Here is a 22,877-nt window from a genome sequence, read left to right on the forward strand (position 1 = left end):
AACCGGAGAGCCGTGCGTCCATGTGCGCAGTGACTGGGAACTGAGAGTCCTCTGAAATATTAAAAATCCGAGCCGTAAACGGAGCCTTCGCGATGGATCCAGAGTCTTTGGTCGAGGCCCTTCGGGGCACGATGGACCCCAATCTTCGGGAGGCCGCCGAGAGAACGCTGAACGAGGTAAGTTTCGCCCCGATAATGGTTGATGGCTGTTGTGGCGCGGCGGGCTCGGCTCGGCTCGGCCTGGGCCGTCCACAACATCAAGATGGTGCGATCACGCACACTTTGGCTCCGCTGCTGTGACATTAGCGGGGCCTTAGCTGGATTACACCACTTATTTTCACACAACGATACCGTTTCTTATATTCTCGCCCATTACACTACCGTGAAAGACAACGATAATCCCGTACTATTAAAAAATATATACACATCGATGTCATCGTTAGCTTGAGCCAGCTGTGTGGCTAATGCTAAACAAGCTAGCTGTTCTTGACGTGCCAAAGGAGGTAACTGTAAGCGCGTCACAGGCAGTTTCGCTTCGGTTTTCGGTTCACATTTGCGCTGTCACGGCACTAGAATTGACACTATGGCGACTATGTGAACAATTAAAGCGGACTGAATGCAGAAAATGCGCCACTTTTAATGTGTTAACAGGGGGTTACCGATGTGAGGCTAAAATAGCCAGCTAACGGGGCTACTTGTTGGATGGCTGCTGTAGCTACACAGTTGCTGCTCACGTGTCACCGTGACAAGCCCCGGAGTTATGATTTTCTTTTATTGAATCGTAATAATTTCATATCAAGTGCCTCCGTGTGACTGTTGTCTACCGTGACATCACTTTATATCGCGTCGGTGACGGCGGCTCCTGATGGAAAAATATCAAAATGGAGTTCTACGTTAGCAGACTTCCATGTGAGCCATGTTAGCTTAACGTAGTGTGTAGTTGATGAAGAGTTGCGTTGTCTCGCTTTATTCGCCGCTCATACGTTGTTTTACTCGAATGAGTCATAAACACAATTGACTGGTTAGCGTTACGGATCATTTCAGCCACTTTCTGAAGTCCTGAGAATGAATTGTGCAGAATAACAGCACTCTTTAAGCCGCACGTGTGTCATTTTTAATGGGGCTTGGCACTGGACTTGATGCACTTTCATCAGCTTTTCTGTCTTTGTCCTCTCAGCTGGGACTTCTGCAAACTATATTATTATTTCAGTTGTGTTTTTAATTTCTTATAATCTGATCAGTTACTTAAAATGTTGGAAAAGTATATTTGAATAAAAATGCTGACCGTTATTTTGTTTACAATCCAAATATATGTATTTGTGTCATTGTAGAAGAGCAATTAAATGTAACTTGTTCACATTTAAGAAGCATAAATCAGTTTAATACTCATAATAATTTATGCATTATGCAAATAGTAGGTCAATATTTAATTCAGTTACTAATAAGTTGCTGCAGCCTGACTCATATTTCATATAATTACCTCTTAATATCAAGATTAAGGCCCTGTTGGGGCTTAAAGAGTCTTCCCACAGCTGTCTTAGTGATTATGACATATTAGCATTCATCCATGTGATGCTACGATTTGTAGTGTTTGTTGTTGTCTTGTTTCCACCAAGTGGTTCAGTGCAGTTCAGCTTGTCATGCGAGGTTATAACAAATTAACCCTGCTTTGTGTGTTGGCCAGAACATGCATCATACCACTGAGACATAATTTAGCCCACCAATAAATTGAACAAAAGAAAATGTGACATGGGAAAGAAGTGCGCTAAAGTTTGATTAAAAATAGACGCACAGACTGCATTAAACTTTCATATTTCAAAACGTTGCTCTCTGTGTTGACCCCCTTTGTTGCCCAGAACTGATGAATCTGAATTGCCTGTTGCTGTCACAAAGGCTGGATAACTGGACGTATGAGACTTTTTTCAGCTGTTTATCGTATAAAGCTACTCAAGTGGAGTTCCAGAATAAAAAATATAGACTCCAAAATGAACGTTTCCACCCATCTCGCACTCGGACTTGACGTTCTTTTTGTGGTGTATTATTGTCCAGATAAATATTATACAATGGATCATTAAATGCACAAATACAGTAAACTAATTGTGGAGCTTTGCACATCAGTTGTAATCTGCAGCGTATTAAATGGTGTATGTAATAGTATGTCCCACAGGTACAAGTGTCTCCAATTAGTTGGTCTTGTATTCATAGTTTGTACAGCTTTTTTTGTGCAAAACATGGTGTACAATTGCAGTGTACATATATGTTTTTATTTTTTTAAAGGTAAAAAGGTGTGTGTGTTTTTTCCAGCTGCCTGACAATGGTGTTTGCATAACAGAATGCCAGACATAACGTGTACTCAACTTGCAATGTCAATAACACAACCTTCCGAGCTTGGTAATGCCTTGCCAAAAAACATAGAGCCACGTTCGTCTTCATTCAGTACGAGACAAGGGAGTCTACATGTTCCACTGTTTATAACTGAATTACATTAATCTGTTTTTAATTTTTTTTTTACAGTGTCACGCCATCGCAAACTTTGTTTCCACACTGCTGCGTGTCACCATGTCTGATCAGCTGGATTTGCCTATCAGACAAGCAGGTGAGTCTAAACTCGACATGTTAAATTCATTTATTTAAATGTGGTGAAGTTAAAGCAGATCCAACACTATGTTTTTAATGTCAAAAGTCCAGAGTGTACATCTTGGTGACATCTAATGGTGAAAATGCAGACCTAATAAATGGAGGGACCCCACGACTCACCCCTCCCTTTGCCAAGTATCTCAGGGAACTATGGTGGCCCCGCTTTACCAGAAAGGATGTACTTTATTTACATGGCAAACTTCTGCAATGCATAAAAAGGTCTATTTTTAGAAAAACAAACAGTTTTTAATTTTAAAACAATTATGCACAAAATTAAATTAAAATTAAAATTCTGGCAAGAATCACTTGACAAACCAGTCCCTGCTTTGTTGGCATAATCAGGAGTGGGATCAGCAACATGGTCTGGACTGATTTTGTCCAGAATTGTTTGAGGCAGGTATTAAAAGGTGCATTTTGCGAGGCAAATGTGCAGTTGCGTGATCTGATGAATGCAACTTTAAGGAAAAACTATTCTCCCAAAACTCTTGGTGCATGCATACACAAGTAAACAGTCACATTTACCCTTGGCATGAATGGTACAGAAAAGAAAACATGCACACAAGGTATAAGTTCTTCTGTTTTATTGTAGTTTTGTGTGCGATGTGTTGGTGTTATTTTTAAAACCGCGTTACGACAGTGTGATTTCCTCTTGTGTCAAACTGGATACATGCGTAAGTTCAGAGAAACCGTCCTGGACGGTGTGATTTACCACATCATCCTCCATGTGACTCCAATTTTGACAAACTACATCAGATGAGAAATAGACTAGATATTCATGATCCTAAACAAAGCGGTTACATGCTTACATAATGTTTTTTAAAGAAAGAAAGAAAAAAGATGATTCACGATTCACTCTTTGTGTGGCTAAAGTGTTTTTGCTGAAGTGCAGTGGACACGTGGAGTTGGTTAAATATAGCTTGTTTTTGCTCCGATCATCTGTGCCTCTGTGAGGAAGGAGTTAATGGAGGGGAAATCAATGGTAAGAGTCGAAACCTTGACCAAAGTTGTTGCACAAATTTACACGGTGTCCTAGTAGCTGTACTAGGAAATGAAGCTGTTCTAGCACTGTGCAAAAAATGACTTTACCAGCTGTAGGGAAAATTACATGTAATAGCAGAACAGAGGAGGAACGGTTCCTCGAGACTGCACAAAAGCTGTCTGAAAAATATCACCAGTAAAGACAACTTCATATGTCAATCAATTTCCAGATGGCAGGACTTTGTATACATTTTATTGGAAATACTACGGTTTGTGTCCATTTTCTGATATATTACTTTTTTGCCTTTTATATTGCCAGTGAATGCATTCACGTACTTGCTTCAGATCTATGGTAGATTGTTGTTGGCACTCGATTAGTCGACTATCACACTCGTCTGTGCTCTAATAACACGACATTTATACTTAAATATCTGAAAATAATTATTACAGATTACTTACAGCTTATATATCAAATGAATATGCTCCAAGTCACACAGTTGATGAGTGAAAGAGGTTTAATTACAATTCATTATAAACGCTTGTATCGACAGGGGTTAAAATTAAGTATATCAAAGCAGCTTCGCCTGTTATTCACAGATTACTCAACGCAAGTGAACCAGTTTTCGCTAAGCTAGCTTCTTCCACGATTTTCAGACTGATAGACGTACGACACAAACGTATTATGTACTTGCATCATAGTCTGATGGTTAATTAATAAATGAGCACATGATTTAAAAATATCTACGAGGTATCAACGTTATTTGTGAACTCGCTTCTTTGCGGTACGTGATGATACAGCGGCTCCGGGGTATCGGCGTTTAAGGTGCTCGTGCATCGCCGTAGCGCTACCGTGAAATGAGAGCTGCGCTTCACAGAGATTGCATTTAATGTGTTTCGCTGGTTTATTTTCAGTGAAATGTTCCAAAACTTTGGGTCGAAGTTTTTCGAGAATCTTCGCCTTGTCCGCCATAATCGTGCGTTCTCCTTCTCCGCTTCCTTGCGGAGTGTAAACGGCGAGCAATACTGCCCCCCAGCACTTCCTGTAGCTAGTTCTGGATATCGCGAGTGTGTGTTTGTTTACACTGCAGTTACAGATGAGCATGAAGCGGCCGGCGTGTGATTTCCAACAACAATAACACGACACGTTGCAGCCCTAATGCCAAGTAAACCACCACCGTTTCCCTCCCACATGGTATTTTTCTGTATTTATAGGCTCATGTTACGTCTCTTTTTTTGCCGTTGTTCACTAGTATAGTCGTCATGCATTGATTTAATTCAGGTAGACGTTTATAACAAGATTTTCTTCCTTTTCTCCATGAACATATCTAATAAGAAGTGGATTTAGAGTGTTGAGCTGATGTTATACTTTGGTCAAAGACGGGGAGAGAGGTGGTTTATGCTCAGCACTGACTGGCTAGATTTCACTTGATTCACCAGTGGTGTGAACGTTTACGTCCCAGCCTTCACTCTTCTGCTTCCTCTATTGCCTCTTTTCCCCCGTAAGCCCACGTTGTACATGCGAAACCAGTTGACACATTGGTGCCACATTCAAAACAACTGAAATGCAGATGTATAAATGTGTTCTGTTGCTTCAAGCAGTTCTGAATTCACACGACTGTGCTGTGCCCTCATCATGATGATGGTGCAAATTAAGATCAGGGTGTTTTAACACCGTATATGGTCGTTTACTTCATTTGAAATGTAGATGTGAAGTAGTTTTCTGATGAATCAGAATCAACTTCAGATTCAATTTATTTCTTATATAGAAATAGAAAGCTAGTAATAGGAAGTTTGCTCTATTTCAAGTTTGGTCTCTCTTTGCTTAAAAAGTAAAATAAAGAGGTTGTGCTCTTATTTTTCAGGTGTGATTTACCTTAAGAACATGATAACCCAGCACTGGAGCGATGGAGACGTTTCGGGCACCGAGACACCTGTCAATTACATCCCAGATGAGGACAGGCTGTTCATTCGAGACAACATAGTGGAGGCCATCATCCACTCCCCTGAGCGCATCAGGTAACCACATTGGCTCAGAGTCCGTCCGGTGCATTTTGTCCCTTCCCTTTCCTTCCTCGTCTCCTTCCTCTCCACTTCGGTCCCTGTCTAAATCAGCCGTCTTAAACTGTGCGTTTGAACCTCTCAGGGTCCAGTTGACGACATGTATCCACCACATGATCAAACACGACTATCCCGGCAAGTGGACGGCCATTGTAGACAAGATTGGCTTCTACCTGCAGTCTGACAACAGTGCCGGATGGTTGGGCATCCTGCTCTGCCTTTACCAGCTCGTCAAAAACTACGAGTACGTCGTCTCTCGGGTCTGAAATCAAGATTGCATTAACAAAAAAACCCAAAACACGGGATTAATATTGTCCGTTTGGCCGATGTGTGACACAGATACAAGAAACCGGAAGAGCGTCAACCCCTGGTGGCTGCCATGGACCTCTTTATGCCCATGCTTAAAGGACGTTTCATCCAGCTGCTCCCTGACCACTCCAGTGACTCTGTGCTCATACAGAAGCAGATCTTCAAAATCCTCTATGCCCTCTTCCAGGTAATGCCACAGCACATAAAACCTTTGAGACTCTAGCTATCATCAAATCATCAGGGTTTTTTTTAATGGTAAGATGTGAGATGTGTTTTTAATGATAATGGACTCTTGCTTGTCTTTGTAGTACAATCTTCCCCTGGAACTCATCAACAGACAGAACCTGACAGAGTGGATGGGCATCCTGAAGACAGTAGTTGACAGAGATGTTCCTCCGGTAAGAAGATGCATTCCCACCACACTAATGTCTTTTATGAAGCTTTATTTCACACACTACTTAAGCCCAGTTTATACTCCTGCGTAAAGTGCTCTGCGTTGGTTACGCAGAGTCCTCTGCGTCGTCTCCGACTGCACGAAATACTAAGTGTCCGTCGCCTCGTCAAGGGACAAAACGGAGACGTCAAGAGCTGCGATTGGTCCTCACAGTGTGCACCTAGCGTCCACAGAGGCGGAGCTGTTCACCACCGACAACGTCGCTGCCAAACTATAAATACGTTATATCTTAACACACTCGGCACATGTTTAGACTCTTAATGGGCAATTTCTCGCCTCAAATTATCTTAAAACTGCGTTCCGTGACACAGTAAAGTGAGAAACGGCCACCGTCTCAACAACAGTCTTTCTCTCTCAGACGCCATTGCTCACTGTAGCCAAAAACAACCTTGCGCAGCGACCCCTACTGATCGGGCGAGAAATTGCAGCGCGTGTCTGTCACCACGACGCAGAAGTATTAAGGCTCGAGGGGTCTCCATGGTGATTCAGTCGGATAACGCATTACGCAGTCGGAGAAGTATAATGTGGCCTTTACTCTGTTGTAAACTGACTAAGCGTACCGGTTCTGATGATCAGGAGAGTAAAATGGAGGTTAACGTATAACAAAAAGTGCTTTGATTACACACTGCACATGCTCCATACCAGTTCTCCACGGGCTGACTGTGTCGATGTTGTCCTTGATGTGAACAGGAGACGATGCAGATAGACGAAGACGAGCGGCCCGAGCTGCCGTGGTGGAAATGTAAGAAGTGGGCTCTTCACATCTTGGCTCGTTTGTTTGAGAGGTAAAATAAAATCTATGTCATGGTTCTCTCTTTGTTTAAAAAAAAAAAAAAACCCCACCCCCCAAAAAAGCATCAACAACATTAACAATTAACTTTTTTTGTATTCTTCTTGCAGGTATGGAAGCCCAGGCAACACAACCAAAGAGTATGCAGAGTTTGCCGATCTTTTCCTAAAGGAATATGCAGTTCCAGCACAGCAGGTAAAGAACTGGAGACCGATCCTCCACTCACTCACTCACTCTGTCTGAGCTGTGCGTCTCTGTAATGTATGAGGAACTAAATTTCTCTCTACATTTTGTCCCCAAGGTGTTGCTGAAAGTGTTATACCAGTACAAGGAAAAGCAATATGTTGCTCCCAGAGTACTCCAACAGACGCTCAACTACATCAACCAGGGCATAGCACACGCTATGACGTGGAAAAACCTCAAGCCACACATCCAGGTAAACAGGTTTTACTGTACGTTATCTTGTATATAACAAGGTGTCCAGATTTTTACTGGCTGCTTCTTACAACTCAATAAACAAACCTCTGGGAAGGGCGATCAGAGCAAGTACGGCGGATAACTCGAGTGTCTTTAAGAGGCTTTATTCTACGCATTACTTAATAGGTTGTAAACTGACAAATGGTGATGGGTCGCAGTCGTGTCGAGTAATAAAGGGGGGGTTTCCCGCGAAGCGCGTATTGAGGCTTGCTTCATTTAGGGGAGGAGCCAAAAATGATGACGTCCGAAGCCTCGCTGCCCGGCTGTACCACGCGACTGCTTCGGGAAGTGGTTCGGATTTTGCTGAGAGGTTTTCCAGCTGTATAGACCCCTCAGGCTGCTTTCAAAAACCCACATTTTGAAGAGAGTTGTGGTCAGTTGAGAGTGAGACTTCTGACGCCACACCTCAGATTTCTCACGCTGAAGTACTTCGCGGTTGAAATCGGTTCTGAATATATCTGACAGAACTGTCTCTGGTTGAGGTCAGTGGTTAAGTAGGTGGACTTATACTAAAAAGGTTGTAAGATCAAATCCCACAGGGATCAATGTTTTTTACCTTATTGTGTAAAGCATCAATAAGATTGGGATGCATAAACTATTACTATAAATAAATACATTGGGTGTGTGATGTTAATCTCGACTGGGCCAGCCATACATTAGCCCCTCGTGCCATGATGTCTCACTCCAAGTTTTTCTCAAAAGTTGGCAGCCCTGTTAGGATATTACCATTTTGGGAACATTTACACACACAGGATACATTCAAAACAATTATTATACACATATGTGCAAATTTATTCAGAAATTATTTGGTCATAGATTTTTTTGTAATTCATAGTCATGTCCCTACAGACGCAAAATTTCAATGCATCACACATTATGTGGTTCAGATACAGCTTCCTGTAGTTATACACTTGGCCAGTAGGTGGTTTCGTGTGCACACGAAGCTTCAAGAAATTAACCCTTTTTCGAATTTGGCTGTAAGGCTTCAGGGCTTCAAAAAGCTTCATCTGGCCATCGCTACCGACAAAGCATACGGGTTCTGATGATCAGTTACAGATGAAAGCAAACGGATAAAAGGTTAGCGATATACAAGAAGTGCTTTGGTCAACAAAGCTTTGATGACAATCGCGCTTTGATCTCTCGCTGCACCCGATCAATAACTGCTAGAAAGTTCTACACAAGGTTTTGAGATGTGATTTATGGCTGTGAACTTAAATATTAATGTAAACAAGTACAGAGCAACTGGAAAAATCACTTAAATAGTGTAATATATTATTTAAATGTGTGAAATCCAGTTCTCGTTGATCAAATGTTGCTGCTATAATGGTTCAGAATATACAAGGAAACAGCAACACTCTGTTTATAAAACACACAGGAAGTGGGAGAAGGAGAGCGACACCGCAGGCTCATGAATTAGCTATGCTATCTGCCGCGGAGCAAACCGATCGCCTTGATTTCACTAATCCTAAACATATTAACTCGCGTAGCTGGTTCCACGTGGCAATTTAAAGATGCTGTTCCCTTAAATTTGTTATTAAAGAGTGATGTGTGTCTCACGGCGCAGCCACACTTCATCCCACACATCTGACCGAGGGGGGGGAGGGTCACGTCAATTATGTGCCGTCACTGCATCTTCTGCCGATGCATCTTATATGTTCAACACCTCCAATGTGCTGAGAAGTCTTTAATAAAAGCAGTGTTTGTATACTCGGCTCAGTTAGCTTGAATATTGTTAGAAGTAGCCACAGTAGTGGCTCAATATCTCTATGTATTGGAAAGTGTGAAGAAACTTGCACTTCTACTTCATTTAGGACCACTTTGTGATTCTTTGTTTTTGTAATTCTCCTTTTCAGGGCATCATTCAGGATGTGGTTTTCCCCCTCATGTGCTACACAGATAGCGACGAGGAATTGTGGCAGGAAGATCCATACGAGTACATCCGTATGAAATTTGGTAAGCAGACAAAGAATGACAATGAATCAGTGATGACTAACTATGCTAATTTAACGACTGCTGTCCTCCACAGATGTGTTCGAAGACTTCATCTCCCCAACAACAGCAGCCCAGACGCTGCTCTTCACCGCCTGCAATAAGAGGAAAGAGGTGAGCGGCGAGATTTTTACGATATGCATCTTTATCAGTCTCCTCTAATCATACTCGCTGAGCCCTAAAGATTAATGCTACGTTTTGCTCTGCTGTTCAGGTGCTGCAGAAGACGATGGGCTTCTGTTACCAGATCCTCACCGATCCCGCCTCTGACCCCAGAAAAAAAGATGGAGCCCTCCACATGATCGGCTCCTTGGCTGAAATCCTGTTGAAGGTGACCACCTCTCCAGTCTTCTTCCTACACCTTTCCACATATGCGCTAGTTAGGGGTATTGGACAAGAATATCCCTATGAAAAGTGCAGGCTACAGTTGTATTCTACCATGAAAGCAGGGCATTTAAAGGTGCATTATGTAATAAATCTAGCGCAACTGGCCATAAAATCCTCCTAATGTCACAGAGACTCAGGAATAATGTTCATATAACAAACTGAACTCACCAACAACAACAGTACAGACAAAATATTTGCATTAAAACAAATATTTTGCAGACTGCAAATCATGATTCAGTTTTGAAATCATGTTTTGGCATGTGGCGCCACCTACCACCGTCTACCAATCATTGCAGTCGGTAGAGTCTCAGCTGCAGAGCAACCACGGGTTGCCAGTTACGTCATAAAACGAAACCTAAAAGACCTCGGTATTTTGAATTTTAATGTAGTAACTGTTTTTGGCCACATTCTTACATATGGCGCATTTAAGTAGAAGGATGCAATGGTTATTTCTTTAAGTCAGTCAATAACAATTGAACCACTACATCAGACAGTTGTTGTTGTTAATCACCTTGTTCAAGTACTGAAGTACTGAAACATTGAACAGTTGCACATTCAAACTTTTAGAGAAGCTTAACTTAAGTTCACTTGTAAAGGTCATAGTGCATGTTAGGTGCATTCTGAATTTTAATCCAAAAGCCAAACCTCCCTAATTTTGTGTGAGTATAGTGTATTTTTGTCGACATGATTCAATTTGTGCGAAGCAAAGCAGCCGTGAAACATTTGCAAAGCAGCAAAGAGGATTTCATGGCACCACGCTGTGTTTTTCATGAGCGTCCAGTTAGGCAAGGCATTAACGATGGGTTTTAACCGGATTAAGAGATTATCGTGCAGAAAGTCATTCAGATATGGTCCATTATAGATGGTGAGAAGTAGGAGTTAATGTGCTGTTTATTAAAAATGATGTCAGACATTGAAGTAAAACATTGATCCGTCGGTAACGATTAACTCATTCAGTCTGAACGGCCTTTTACAAGGAAGTGTGAAACAAGCCATTGTTGAATTTAATTATATTTTGATAATCGATAAGTTTGAAGCTTTTTTCCTTATTAAACCATGATTTCTGATTGTTTCAGCTTCTTAAATGTGAATATTTTCTTTGCTCCAAAAAACAAAGAAATCATTAAAACTGAATAATTTTGGTTTGTGGACAAAACGAGACGTTCGAGAACATTGTCATTTCCAAGTTTGACAAACACTGATCAACATTTTTATGACATTTATGGATCAAACGATTCATTGATTCCGAAAATAATCGTTTGTTGCGGCTCTATAAATTTTAAATGTGGAGAAAAAAAAGTTGATTTTTCCCCAGTGATGCAGATTAAAGCCTATCAGCATCACACGACTCTCTCTGTTTCTCAGCACAACAGTGTTTGCCTCTCATGTCGCCTGGCAACATTCCCATGCTGCACACAGGAAGTGATTTGCATTACACCACGGCAGACTGAGGGAGGCAGCTTGAAATTGTAGCTAATTGTGCTGCAAAAAAATCTGGTTGTTCAGCAGTTTGATTGGAATAAATGCTCCTTGCCCCCACCCGGCCCTGCACTGCTGGTGTATACACACAAACACTCCCTCGGTCCATTTGACACTGCTGATTTAAAAACTAAATGCTTTCTCCTTTTTCTCAACAGAAAAAAATATACAAGGACCAGATGGAGTTCATGCTACAAAACCATGTCTTCCCCCTGTTCCGCAACGAACTGGGCTACATGAGAGCCAGAGTAAGTAAATCAGATAATTGCACTGATTAAACTGGCTACAATCCTTAAATATTGGCTCTTATATCGAGTTTTCGTCCTTGTCCATGTCGTCTTACCGCGTCTGTTCTCACAGGCCTGCTGGGTCCTCCATTACTTCTGCGAGGTGAAGTTCAAAAGTGACCAGAACCTGCAGACTGCTCTGGAACTGACTCGCCTCTGTCTAATTAATGACAACGAGATGCCAGTTAAGGTGGAGGCTGCTATCGCGCTGCAGGTTCTCATTAGCAACCAGGAGAAAGGTGAGCGTGTGCAGTCCCACGGCTCACAGTTGCAGACAATGGCTTTCCTTTTTTTTTTTTTCTTCTTCTTCTTCTTCTCCGCCTTCTCTGAAATGTCAAACTAAACCAATGTAATGGTTTCCGCTTTAGCCAAAGAATACATCACCCCCTTCATCCGGCCAGTGATGCAGGCCCTCCTGCACATCGTCAGGGAGACGGAGAACGATGATCTCACCAATGTCATACAGAAGATGATCTGCGAATACAGCGAGGAGGTCACTCCGATCGCAGTGGAAATGACACAGCACTTGGTGAGTACAATCATCACGCACTCACCGAGCACTTTACTGGAAACGCTCATCCGGTGCCATTTGATTTTAATTTTGCTGCCAGATGGGCTGATTAGAGTGTTCGTGATACTGCAGATCTTCAGAGATTCTCACTCGCAGCAGTCGACAAAAATATTTTCTCAAAAAGACATAATTTGAGTCGCATTTTTATAGAAAATAGAGAAAGTGGAGTCTGTGCTAACTGGGATAACCACTTTTTTTTACAACTGTATTCAACAGAAATGTGCAAAACATGTAGATTCTTGAGGTGACTTGTCTGTCATGATGAGATCAGGCTGCTCTGTTCACCAACACCTCACTGAATTCATTTCAGACTGGAAAAAAAACATCAATCTGGATTCGTGCAGTGACAGTGATTTGATGGTGTGTGGGTTGGTGAAAGCCTCGGGACACCACCATCACATTTCTCTAAGATTAATTTGCTCAATGCAGCTTCCAGGAGCTAGAATAATGTGTTGTGGATGTGGTCATTAAAAAGAACAACCATTTGTGCTCCTTTTGAGTGCTTTTCCAGTTTAATGACACATTTACAATCAGAGGAGCTAATTCAAATCTTATCACAATACTCGGGTGCCGATTTGATGATCCATAACCATTTTCTCCTTAAACCATAATAAAGCACTTAAAACACTTCTTTGACGGTAACCCATGAGTCATATTTTTTCCTGAAATCAAAGCACATAAAGTTTTAGTCTTGACATTTTATTAGTAAATTGAGTGAGAAGATGTACGACAGCTTTCTTTGACTGCTACATTTAGTTTCCCCAGATGATAATAAAAAACACAGAAAGTGCTACAAAAAAGCTGTTTCATATTTTTACCAGTTGCTTCTTACAACTTAATAAACTACCTTTTGGGAAAGGGCGATCAGGGTCAAGGGTCAATTCCAATTTCTCAAAAATTTGCTCTCCCTCTAGTGCAAGTGCGGTCTAGATTCTAAGAAAAATTAAGTTTAGGGCCAAGTTTAAGGGCTGTATCGCCCTCAATATTGAGATTTTCCGAGACCACCCTTGGGAGCAAGGGCTACCCAGAATGCATTGCATGTTTTGACAGAACAAAGATGGCGCCTAAAGCAGCGAGTAACGAGTACGCTACAAATGAAGTATTTTCTTTGTTAATAGAGATATAAAAATGATGAAAACCATTGTATTATCTTAGTTTAGGCCCATATTATGGATTAGTGACGTCATTGTTGCGTAACATTTATTTTTATTTCACGATCTTTTGTCAATAGCCGCGGTCAATAGGTGCGGTCAAGCGATGGTTTGCTATCGTTTACTTTTCAATAAGTCGTGGTGTGTGGTAACTGTCAGCTGAATATGTCTGTGGTTGTGGTATTTGTACGAGTATCATCTTATAACTAACTGACAACCTAATAACTTGACTGACAAACTGATCGTTATAAGTAATCGTGATGTAAATGCGTTCTTCTTTTTTGGAGTTGACAGACTGGACGCAGCTTTCGCGTTATTCTGCCCCCTACAGTCTGAAGACGTATCTGCATTTGAGGGATGTCCCATTTCTGGTTTTGAGGGCCAGTTAAGATTAAGGGTTGAGCTTGAGGGTTGAGATAGGAATTGGAATTGGCCCCCAACTATGGCGGACAACTCGAGTGTCTTTAAGAGGTTTTATTCTGCACACAACTTAATACACTGCAGGTTCTGATGATCGGTTACAGATGAAGACAAAACAAAAATTGGGCACTGTACATGCCAAATAACTGCTCGAAAGTTCTACAGCCATCAATGAGAAATATTATGATCCTGAAGAGAAAATAGTATTGGCATCTTTCCCCCTTTTTTCCCATATGAATACAATGTTATGAATATCCCATTTCCTAATACTCCGTCTCCTCACTCTTTGCCAGGCAATGACGTTCAACCAGGTGATTCAGACGGGGCCCGATGAGGAAGGAGGCGACGATAAGGCTGTCACCGCCATGGGCATCCTCAACACCATTGACACACTGCTCAGTGTGGTGGAGGACCACAAAGAGGTGAGCTGCATGGTTGCTAGGCACGCTGCCCACACACACACACACACACTCTATCTCCTGGCTGACCACTCATCTCAGTGCCACTTCCTCTGCTGTAACATTGTTGCCAGCACATTTGAGCCACCCACCGACTCCTGGGAACGTAACTCTGTTCTCTTCATGTTTAAAATGACTCAACAAACCCGAGGCACGGGCTTGAAATAGTGCCGGGGCACGGTGCCACAGCGTCTGCCGAAACGGTGGACTGCTGGTATTTTAAGTCATGAATCAGAATGTGGTCTTACACTGGGGACCGTTGATTACGTAATGGTTCACAATATATCTGGAAATATTTTCACTTACAAATCGAGGAAATTTGAACAGCTTTGGGGGGTGGTAGGTAAAATGGGTAAAATGTTGCATGTAAATGCAGAAAAATCATTCAATGGCTGTACTGTATAGCTTCTGTACATCAACTCTAATGTTTAATCATGATTTCAGTGTCGGAATAGTGAATTTACAGTCTGAAATATGATTTGATATCGTATCTTAGATACACTACCGTTCGAAAGTTTGGGTTCACCTATACAATTATTTTGTTTTCCATTAAAAGTTGGACTTTTATTCATCAAAAGAGTTGCAAAATGAAAGAAAATATAGTCAAGACATTGACAAGATTAGAAATAATCATTTTTATTCAAAATAGAACCAGAAAACAGTTGGCTAACATCATTGCACTAATCTAATCGTCCAATATCCTTCTAACGCCATTAGCAAACACAATGTACCATCAGAACACTGGAAATGGGCCTCTATACACCTATGTACATATTACATTAATCACATATTCAATTGTGATTCATTTAATGTATATTCATTGGAAAAAAGTGCTATTCCTTCAAAAATAAGGTCATTTCTATGTGAGCACAAACTTTTGAACGGTAGTTCATCCTTTTTTCTTCTTTATACAGTCTCTACAGCCTTTGCCATTCTCATTGTTTCTCATTGTTGTCCTTTTGCTCTTTAGATCACACAGCAACTCGAGGGCATCTGCCTGCAGGTGATTGGTACTGTGCTGCAGCAACATGTACTGGGTAAGCAGGACTGGTTTCTCAAGTGCTTCCACATTCCACCTGCATGTCGCCCTACAGCTCTCTGCCTGCATCAGAGATGACCTATTTCTAATAAGCTATATTTACCCAGTCACTTATTGGTTGTTTTTGTTCCCCCATCAGAGTTTTATGAGGAAATCCTGTCATTGGCCCACAGCCTGACTTGCCAACAGGTGTCGCCACAGATGTGGCAGCTCCTTCCTTTAGTGTACGAGGTCTTCCAGCAGGACGGATTTGACTACTTCACAGGTTTGGAGGAATATGTATAGTTTTTGCACTTATACACGCTTTGTTTTTCTGTGAAGGCACCTGAGAAAATAATAAATGCGTAAATCCCTTTCAGATATGATGCCACTCCTTCACAACTATGTGACAGTCGACACAGACACCCTCCTATCTGACACCAAATACCTGGAGATCATGTACAGCATGTGCAAGAAGGTAAAGGGGAGGAGCTGCTGTTGTCACAGTCTCAGATATAGTGTGTATATATATAATGAGTGGTGGTTGTTGTGCATTGAGATTGACCTTGTCCCATCACTTGACACAGGTCCTGACAGGTGATCCAGGTGAGGATCCAGAGTGCCATGCAGCAAAGCTGCTGGAGGTGATCATTCTGCAGTGCAAAGGCCGTGGCATCGATCAGGTCAGTGTTTCAGAATCAGCTTGTTTGGCCAAGTATGAGAACACATACAAGGAATTTTTTTCTTTGTTAATTTACCCCGAGGGAACCTTCCAAAGGGATTAATAAAGTCGTCTTTCTGTCGTTGCACATGCTGTACATTTAAACAAACATTGAACTCGAAAGAACAAGGGCAACAAAGAACAAAAAGTTAAAAAGAGCAGTATGAAAATTAATCAGGAAATTGTACAGAGGTCTGGTCTATTATAAATATATAAATAAGCATGAGTGTATTGATAGCGAGGATTTAACACAGATTTTAACAAATGGGGGACTCCTCTGCTGACAGCTGGTGTCATCCAAAAGGTTGACATCTGTCAACTTTAGAGCTGCAACTAACGGTTATTTTCGTAATTGATTAATCTGTGGTTTATTTTCTCGATTAATCGCTTGGTCCATAAAATGTAAAAAAAAAAAATACATTGATCGGCGTTTGTCAAACCTGGAAATGACGATGTTCTTGAATGTCTTCATTTGAATGATTTCTTTGTTATGTGGAGCAAAGAAACGAAGAAAATATTCACATTTGAACAGCTGAAACAATCAGAAATCTTGTTTTAATCATGAAAAAAAAGCTTCAAACCGATTATCAAAATAGTTGACGATTAGTTTAGTAATCAATTAATTGTTTCAGCTCTGGTGAACTTCCAGTTTCATAAACTGATGTTTTGCTATTCAAATTGTGAATCTTGAGACCAGGAGTTAAAATAAGACTACAGCCACTTGTCTATACACTTGACTAAACTACACATCCAAAGCTTATTTTAAGGTCAAATCCCCCCCTACAAAGCTGACCTTTTAAGAAGAGTAATGGTAATCATAACATTCCTCATGCTGCTTTTCAGGTCGTCCCCTTGTTTGTTGCCGCTGCGTTGGAGCGTTTGACGAGGGAGGTGAAGACCAGTGAGCTGAGGACGATGTGTCTGCAGGTGGCCATCGCTGGACTTTACTACAGCCCTCCTCTTCTCCTCAACACTCTGGAGAATCTCCGCTTCCCCAACAACACTGAGCCCATCACAAACCACTTCATCACCCAGTGGCTCAAAGATGTCGACTGCTTCCTCGGGTAAGATTTGTTCATCTTGCTAAGATCTTGGGCTGCATCAATATTTTTAGTTGGTTAGTTTCTTTATTGTCCCCAAGGGGATAGTTGTTTTTGAGTATTCAAGGACGCAAAATTATTCTTTTTTTAAAAAACGTTTTTTTTTATTTAATAATCACTAGAATACTCTATTACAAAAATATGTGATAGCTGCAGCTCTAATACGTGTTAATACGTGCACCAACTGCCCTGTTGCACTTTGACAGTGAGCTGACTTTAGTCTGAAAAACAAAGTATCTCGGAATGACTTGAAATTTGCCATCATAATAGTCGGCATCGCCCTGAACAAGGATCCATTGAAAATATTTGCAAACCTCTTAAGGAATAATTTTAATGAATTTTTGAAATTCAGGAAATGAACCATTTGCCCTGATGCACTTTGACAGTGAGCTGACTTTAATCTCAAAAACAAAAAGTATCTCGGAATGACTTGGAATTTACCATCGTAATAGTCGGCATCGCCCTGAACAAGGATCTGTTGAAAATATTTGGAAACCTCTTAAGTAATAATTTTAATGCGCTTATGTTCCGTGGCGGTGACAAGTTTTTTTCCACAAGTCCTTCTAATCCTACTTTCCTCACCTCCTCACAGCCTCCATGACAGAAAGATGTGCGTCCTCGGACTTTGTGCTCTCATTGATCTGGACCACAGACCTCAGGTTGTCAACCAAGCTGCCAGCCAACTCATCCCAGCAGCCATCCTACTGTTCAGCGGCCTCAAGAGGGCGTACGCCTGTCGAGCGGAGCACGAGAACGAGGACGAGGACGATGACGAAAACGGGGAGGAGGAGGACGACAATGGTAAGGCACAATTTATGTTTTTGCCCCGCGTCTCGGCGTCGTCGTCTACAATGAGAGTTAACGTGCAAAACTCCTTGTCGTCACCCTTGGGATGAATGTAGCTGAGCTCGGCAGTGACGAGGATGACATCGACGAGGAGGGACAGGAGTACCTGGAGATGCTGGCGAAGCAGGCGGGAGAGGACGGAGACGACGAGGACTGGGAGGAGGACGACGCCGAGGAGACGGCACTGGAAGGCTACACTACAGCTGTAGATGACGAAGACAACTTAGTGGACGAGTATCAGATCTTCAAAGCCATACTACAGAGTAAGACATGGAGCCTTCTCGTAATCATCATCATCATCATCATCATTTAAAGGCTCTATTAAACGAGCATCAGTCATTAATGTCTTTGATTTTTGCAGATCTTCAGAACCGTGACCCAGCGTGGTACCAGGCACTAACGCACACCCTTGACGAGGATCAGGGCAAACAGCTTCAGGACATTGCCACACTTGCAGACCAGAGACGGGCAGCACACGGTGAGCACCAGCCGAGTCTCTGCCTCCAGTATTCCAATAAAACCCAAGTTTTTTAAGGATGAGGTGTTGGTTCACGATCGTATCGGCATGAACTGAACTAGAGCTGAAACAGTTTGAAGCTTTTTTTTCACGATTAAAACGAGATTTCTCATTGTTTCAGCTTCTTCAGTGTGAATATTTTCTTTGTTCCTTTGATCCATATAACAAATAAATCGTTAAAAAATGAATCATTTTGGTTTGTGGACTAAACGAGACATTCGAGAACATCATTTCCTGGTTTGGCAAACATTGATCAACATTTTTTAACATTTTATGGTTTAACCGAGAAAATAATCGACGGACTAATCGATTAAGTAACAGGACTATACTTGATGTGATCAGCAACACTGGGGCTTTTCCTCCTGAAACATTCCAAAATGGCTGCTGCGCAAATGACTGAATTTTCTGAACCAATGCTAAGGCTATTGCTAACACCCTTTGCCTCTACATTTACCTGGAATATAAGGTGTAATAGGCTTGAAAGCCTTTACCGTCACTGCACTGCAGTAGAGGGTGATTAGAAAAATCATTAAAGGGAAAAACAAGTCTGTTGTAATCCAAGTTAAATAGAAAAATGTCAATACACTATGGACAAGTTGTTCCGCTTGTATCAACAGTGATGATAATAATAAGCAGCAAACCTCAGTCACCTGATATGAGAGCAGCAGAGCAACGTGTTTATATTTAATCATGCCCTGTGGACAGTTATGATGGGAATAATAATAATAAAAAAGCTTATTCTACAGATTACTCCTCCCTTTCCCATGTGGGTCAGGGAACTTTGGCCTTTGCGTACCTGGAAAGATTTTCTTTTGTTGGCATCATGAGCCTCTGCTTCAAAACGCAGGCGTTTTACAAATAAGACAGCCTCCCTAAAGCAAGGCCTTTGTCTGAAGTACATATAAAAGGTTTATTGTAAGGTTATGGAAATGCAGCAATTACTTTCAGCATATCGCGTACGTTGGTCTCAAAATGACTGTCCGTCTCTGTGTGTTTCACATATTAGGACAAACGTCCCATAATCCACCAGAATCACCGGGAGGGCTTTTCCCCCTGGGTCACCACTCTTTCTATGGACTTGTCTTTTGCCCTTCACAAAGCGATCCCCCTCTTTCTTTCTTTTTGTCAAGTCCTACGGCAAAAAAAACATCGTCTTTTTGTAACGTGGTAACGATCTCCTTCCATGAATATAAGGTCATGTGACTGTCTCGGTGCTCTCGTACAGAAGAGTAGTACAAATGCGTGTACAAGCGGACCTGCTCGGCCAGCCTTCCATTGAAAATGAAGAATTGACGCGCGCCGTAGCCAACAAAGTTAGAAAAATTCTGAGCTGCGCGCCCTAGCGTCGTGCCCCCTTTTGGAGCTCACGCACCCCGTGCAACACAGGATATGACGTCATTTTGGGGGCGCGCCCTGGGCTCACACATACAGCGAGTATACTGAAGACTTAACTCTGTGGGAGTCGGCCCTCGATACTTGCCGTAGACGAAGGGGTGTGAAAGCACGTCCTGGAGAGGCAGACCCCTTCAAAAGACAAAGAGATCTGAAAGGGGTGTTTCCTTGGGTGTAAAAGTTGAGCTCACGCCATGCTCTGGGTCCTTCTTCAGCTACGAACACTCGTGTGTGTGGGTTCACCGTTTCTTTGCAAAGGAAATAAAACCTTGTTGGCAGGGCAGACTTTTTTTTTTCGTTCTTCACCAGGAGCAGAGAGAATATCCACAACACAAAGCAGATCTATTCGATATCATACACTCTTAAATGTTATGCATTGTGCCAATTTAGAACAGGCTGATAAAATGGCCGACTTTTAGACATTGTTAATATACCCTGATCACCTTGTGGCTTCTCTCCATCCATGTTTGATGAGATTTCTAAGTGCTTCTGTGTTTGTTTTTTTATCTCTTCGTAGAATCCAAGATGATCGAGAAACACGGCGGCTACAAGTTCACTGTGCCAGTGGTGCCATCTAGTTTCAACTTTGGAGGCACTGCTCCGGGAATGAATTGAGTCATCTGTTCTAATTTTTATTACTCTGTGACTGATTGTAGTGAAGTGAAAAAAAGCTTGTGTTGTTCCCTTAAGTAGTGGTTCCAGAACTGGTTCTTCTCAGTCATTCTTCAATCTGTCAAATGGGGGAATAAGCACCAGAAGATGTGGGAAAGCAACCAAAATGCAACCAATGGCTGGGGAAAACAAACCAAGAACTTGAGCACGATGCAAGAGAAGAAGCTCTGAACAACGTTGTCTTCTGGAGCCCAGTGTGGAAGGGATACCATGACGGCAACTCTTTTTTTGTTTTTTTCCCACTTAAACAAAAAATTTGGGGGATTAACAGTCAGAAATTGATAATGGGACTAAATATTTCATTATCATTGTTGTGGCCAAATGGCTGTAATAAGATGATACCTCTGGTAGTGGTGATATCTACATTATTTTCTGCATAAGCAACCATGTTTATGCCATACAAGCCAAGGTTATTGATTTTTCAGGTAGCCTTGAAAACAACCAGAGGCGTTTGTAAGGTGTCAACAGCTGTATTCATATGTAGCATATTGGATACTTCATAGCACTATGGTGATGCCTGATCTCTGTAAATTAATGACTAGCACTTTCATATTGTTCAGGTTCTCCTAGCCTTCTGTATCAGACTGCAAATTTTTTAAATTGAGGACTATTTAAAAATGTAAACAGCTGTAACTTTGTTATTTAGCGAGCGACCTCTGCACCGGCTGGTTGCCACTCATCTGCTTACAGAGAGGATCGGCGGGCGACTCGGAAAAAACATTAATTTCAGGAAAAAAAAAAAGAGAATGCTCTTGGTGTTCGTTATGGCTGCAGGACGTGTTTGTGAGCACTGCGAGTACAATTGGATACATCATTGAAGAATGTACAATTGGACTTATCGTGAAAGTCTCAAGCTTTTGGTTGGTGTATGGATGAACTATCTATATATACAACAACATATTAAAAAAAGCTAAGGGAATTCAGGACCGCGTGTGTTTCCTTGTACGCCTTTTTATAGGTTTTGTCCAGCAGGGGGCGGTGCTCTCCTGGGTCTTGAAACACCAGGGTCTGGTTGTTGTTGATTCATTCATCAACCAGTGATTTCTTCTGGATTGTGCAACAGTGACTTGACTTATGATTTGATCACATATGGTAACGTGAACAGTTGCTTAAAGGTGCCATATGTAAGAATGTGGCCAAAAACGGTTACTACATTCAAATTCAAAATACCGAGGTCTTATAGGTTTCGTTTTCTGACGAGACTGGCAACCCGTGGTTGCTCGGCAGCTGAGACTCTACACGCTGCAATGATTGGTAGACGATGATAGGTGGCGCCACAACATGATTTGCAGTCTGCAAAATATTTTTTTAATGCTAATTTTTTGTCTGTACTGTTGTTGTTGGTGACTTCAGTTTGTTATATGAACATTATTCCTGAGTCTCTGTGACATATTAAGAGGATTTTATGGCCAGTTGCTTTAGATTTATTACAAAATGCACCTTTAAGTGTATGCTGTTCCCAACACATGAAAACTGAGCTTAGGTTTTCATGTAAAATATGTTGTTTTTTTGTGTTATGTTAATTTACTCATTCCTGTATTTAAATTAGTCTTGAAAGCAACCATTTCAGCTAAATATTTCAGGTATATTTTACCTGAATGCTGGTATGGATTATGAGCCCTTGAGCACAGACTGGAAATCCCTGTATACACAGAAATGAGCTGATAAAATTAGGTTTTTATCAGGCAACACCTAGCTAATAATGTGATTGAGTGGCTCTATTAGGTTTATCACTGCTGTGGGTAATACAGAGGGGTCTGCGGGGGGGACTAGACCCCCTGAAAGCCTCAGAGGCCAAATTTGGGAAAGGGGCTAAACCAAAATACACATAATTCGCAATTATTAGATGTAACAGTTTTTTGCAAAACATGTTTTTTTTACTATAGATTTTTGTAATTTCAGTTTTACATATGCATTATACACTCCCCATGCTTTTTTTTTTTTTTTAAATATCCGTTATAACCAGACAAAATGTACATTTTATTTGTATTTTAAATACTTTAATTCATTGCTTTCCTAATAGCACTGTGGAAAAGGAAAAGGCCCCGACCACCCTTTCCCAGTTATTAATGGGTATTTATAAAGACGTCACCTGATCAGTGTTATTTGAGGATGAGGATAGTTTGTCATCTTTGGCTAAAGCTGTGAAAGGTAAATTTCGATGCAG

At 41.5% G+C, this 22,877-nt stretch overlaps 1 protein-coding gene across 2 annotated transcripts; it reads left to right on the forward strand.

Moving 5' to 3' along the window:
- Positions 1-21,604, forward strand: ipo7 (importin 7). 2 transcript variants are annotated; one of them, XM_083890633.1, is made up of 25 exons: positions 1-176; positions 2,514-2,595; positions 5,477-5,630; positions 5,758-5,916; positions 6,012-6,168; positions 6,290-6,379; positions 7,126-7,220; positions 7,336-7,420; positions 7,527-7,661; positions 9,556-9,655; positions 9,729-9,805; positions 9,906-10,022; positions 11,716-11,805; positions 11,918-12,083; positions 12,213-12,373; positions 14,280-14,408; positions 15,415-15,481; positions 15,623-15,748; positions 15,843-15,940; positions 16,050-16,145; positions 17,027-17,247; positions 17,876-18,084; positions 18,186-18,392; positions 18,491-18,607; positions 20,556-21,604. In XM_083890633.1, the coding sequence occupies exons 1-25, from the start codon at positions 93-95 to the stop codon at positions 20,651-20,653; spliced, it is 3,120 nt and encodes a 1,039-aa protein (XP_083746759.1). In that variant the 5' UTR covers positions 1-92; the 3' UTR covers positions 20,654-21,604. The 2 variants fall into 2 exon arrangements, with proteins under 2 accessions (XP_083746759.1, XP_083746758.1); XM_083890632.1 differs by having other exon boundaries at positions 17,876-18,082; positions 18,172-18,392.
- Positions 21,605-22,877: the final 1,273 nt, after the last annotated feature.

Source organism: Microchirus variegatus (assembly GCF_963457635.1).
Source record: "Microchirus variegatus genome assembly, chromosome: 6".
In the NCBI taxonomy this organism is placed as follows: domain Eukaryota; kingdom Metazoa; phylum Chordata; class Actinopteri; order Pleuronectiformes; family Soleidae; genus Microchirus; species Microchirus variegatus.

Excerpts from the sequence above, each read along its gene's own strand:
- ipo7 (XM_083890632.1), top strand. The coding sequence starts at position 93 with ATGGATCCAGAGTCTTTGGTCGAGGCCCTTCGGGGCACGATGGACCCC. Across the intron at positions 6,169-6,289 it reads TCCTCTATGCCCTCTTCCAG|TACAATCTTCCCCTGGAACT; the intron begins GTAATGCCACAG and ends TTGTCTTTGTAG. Across the intron at positions 17,248-17,875 it reads GATGTCGACTGCTTCCTCGG|CCTCCATGACAGAAAGATGT; the intron begins GTAAGATTTGTT and ends ACCTCCTCACAG.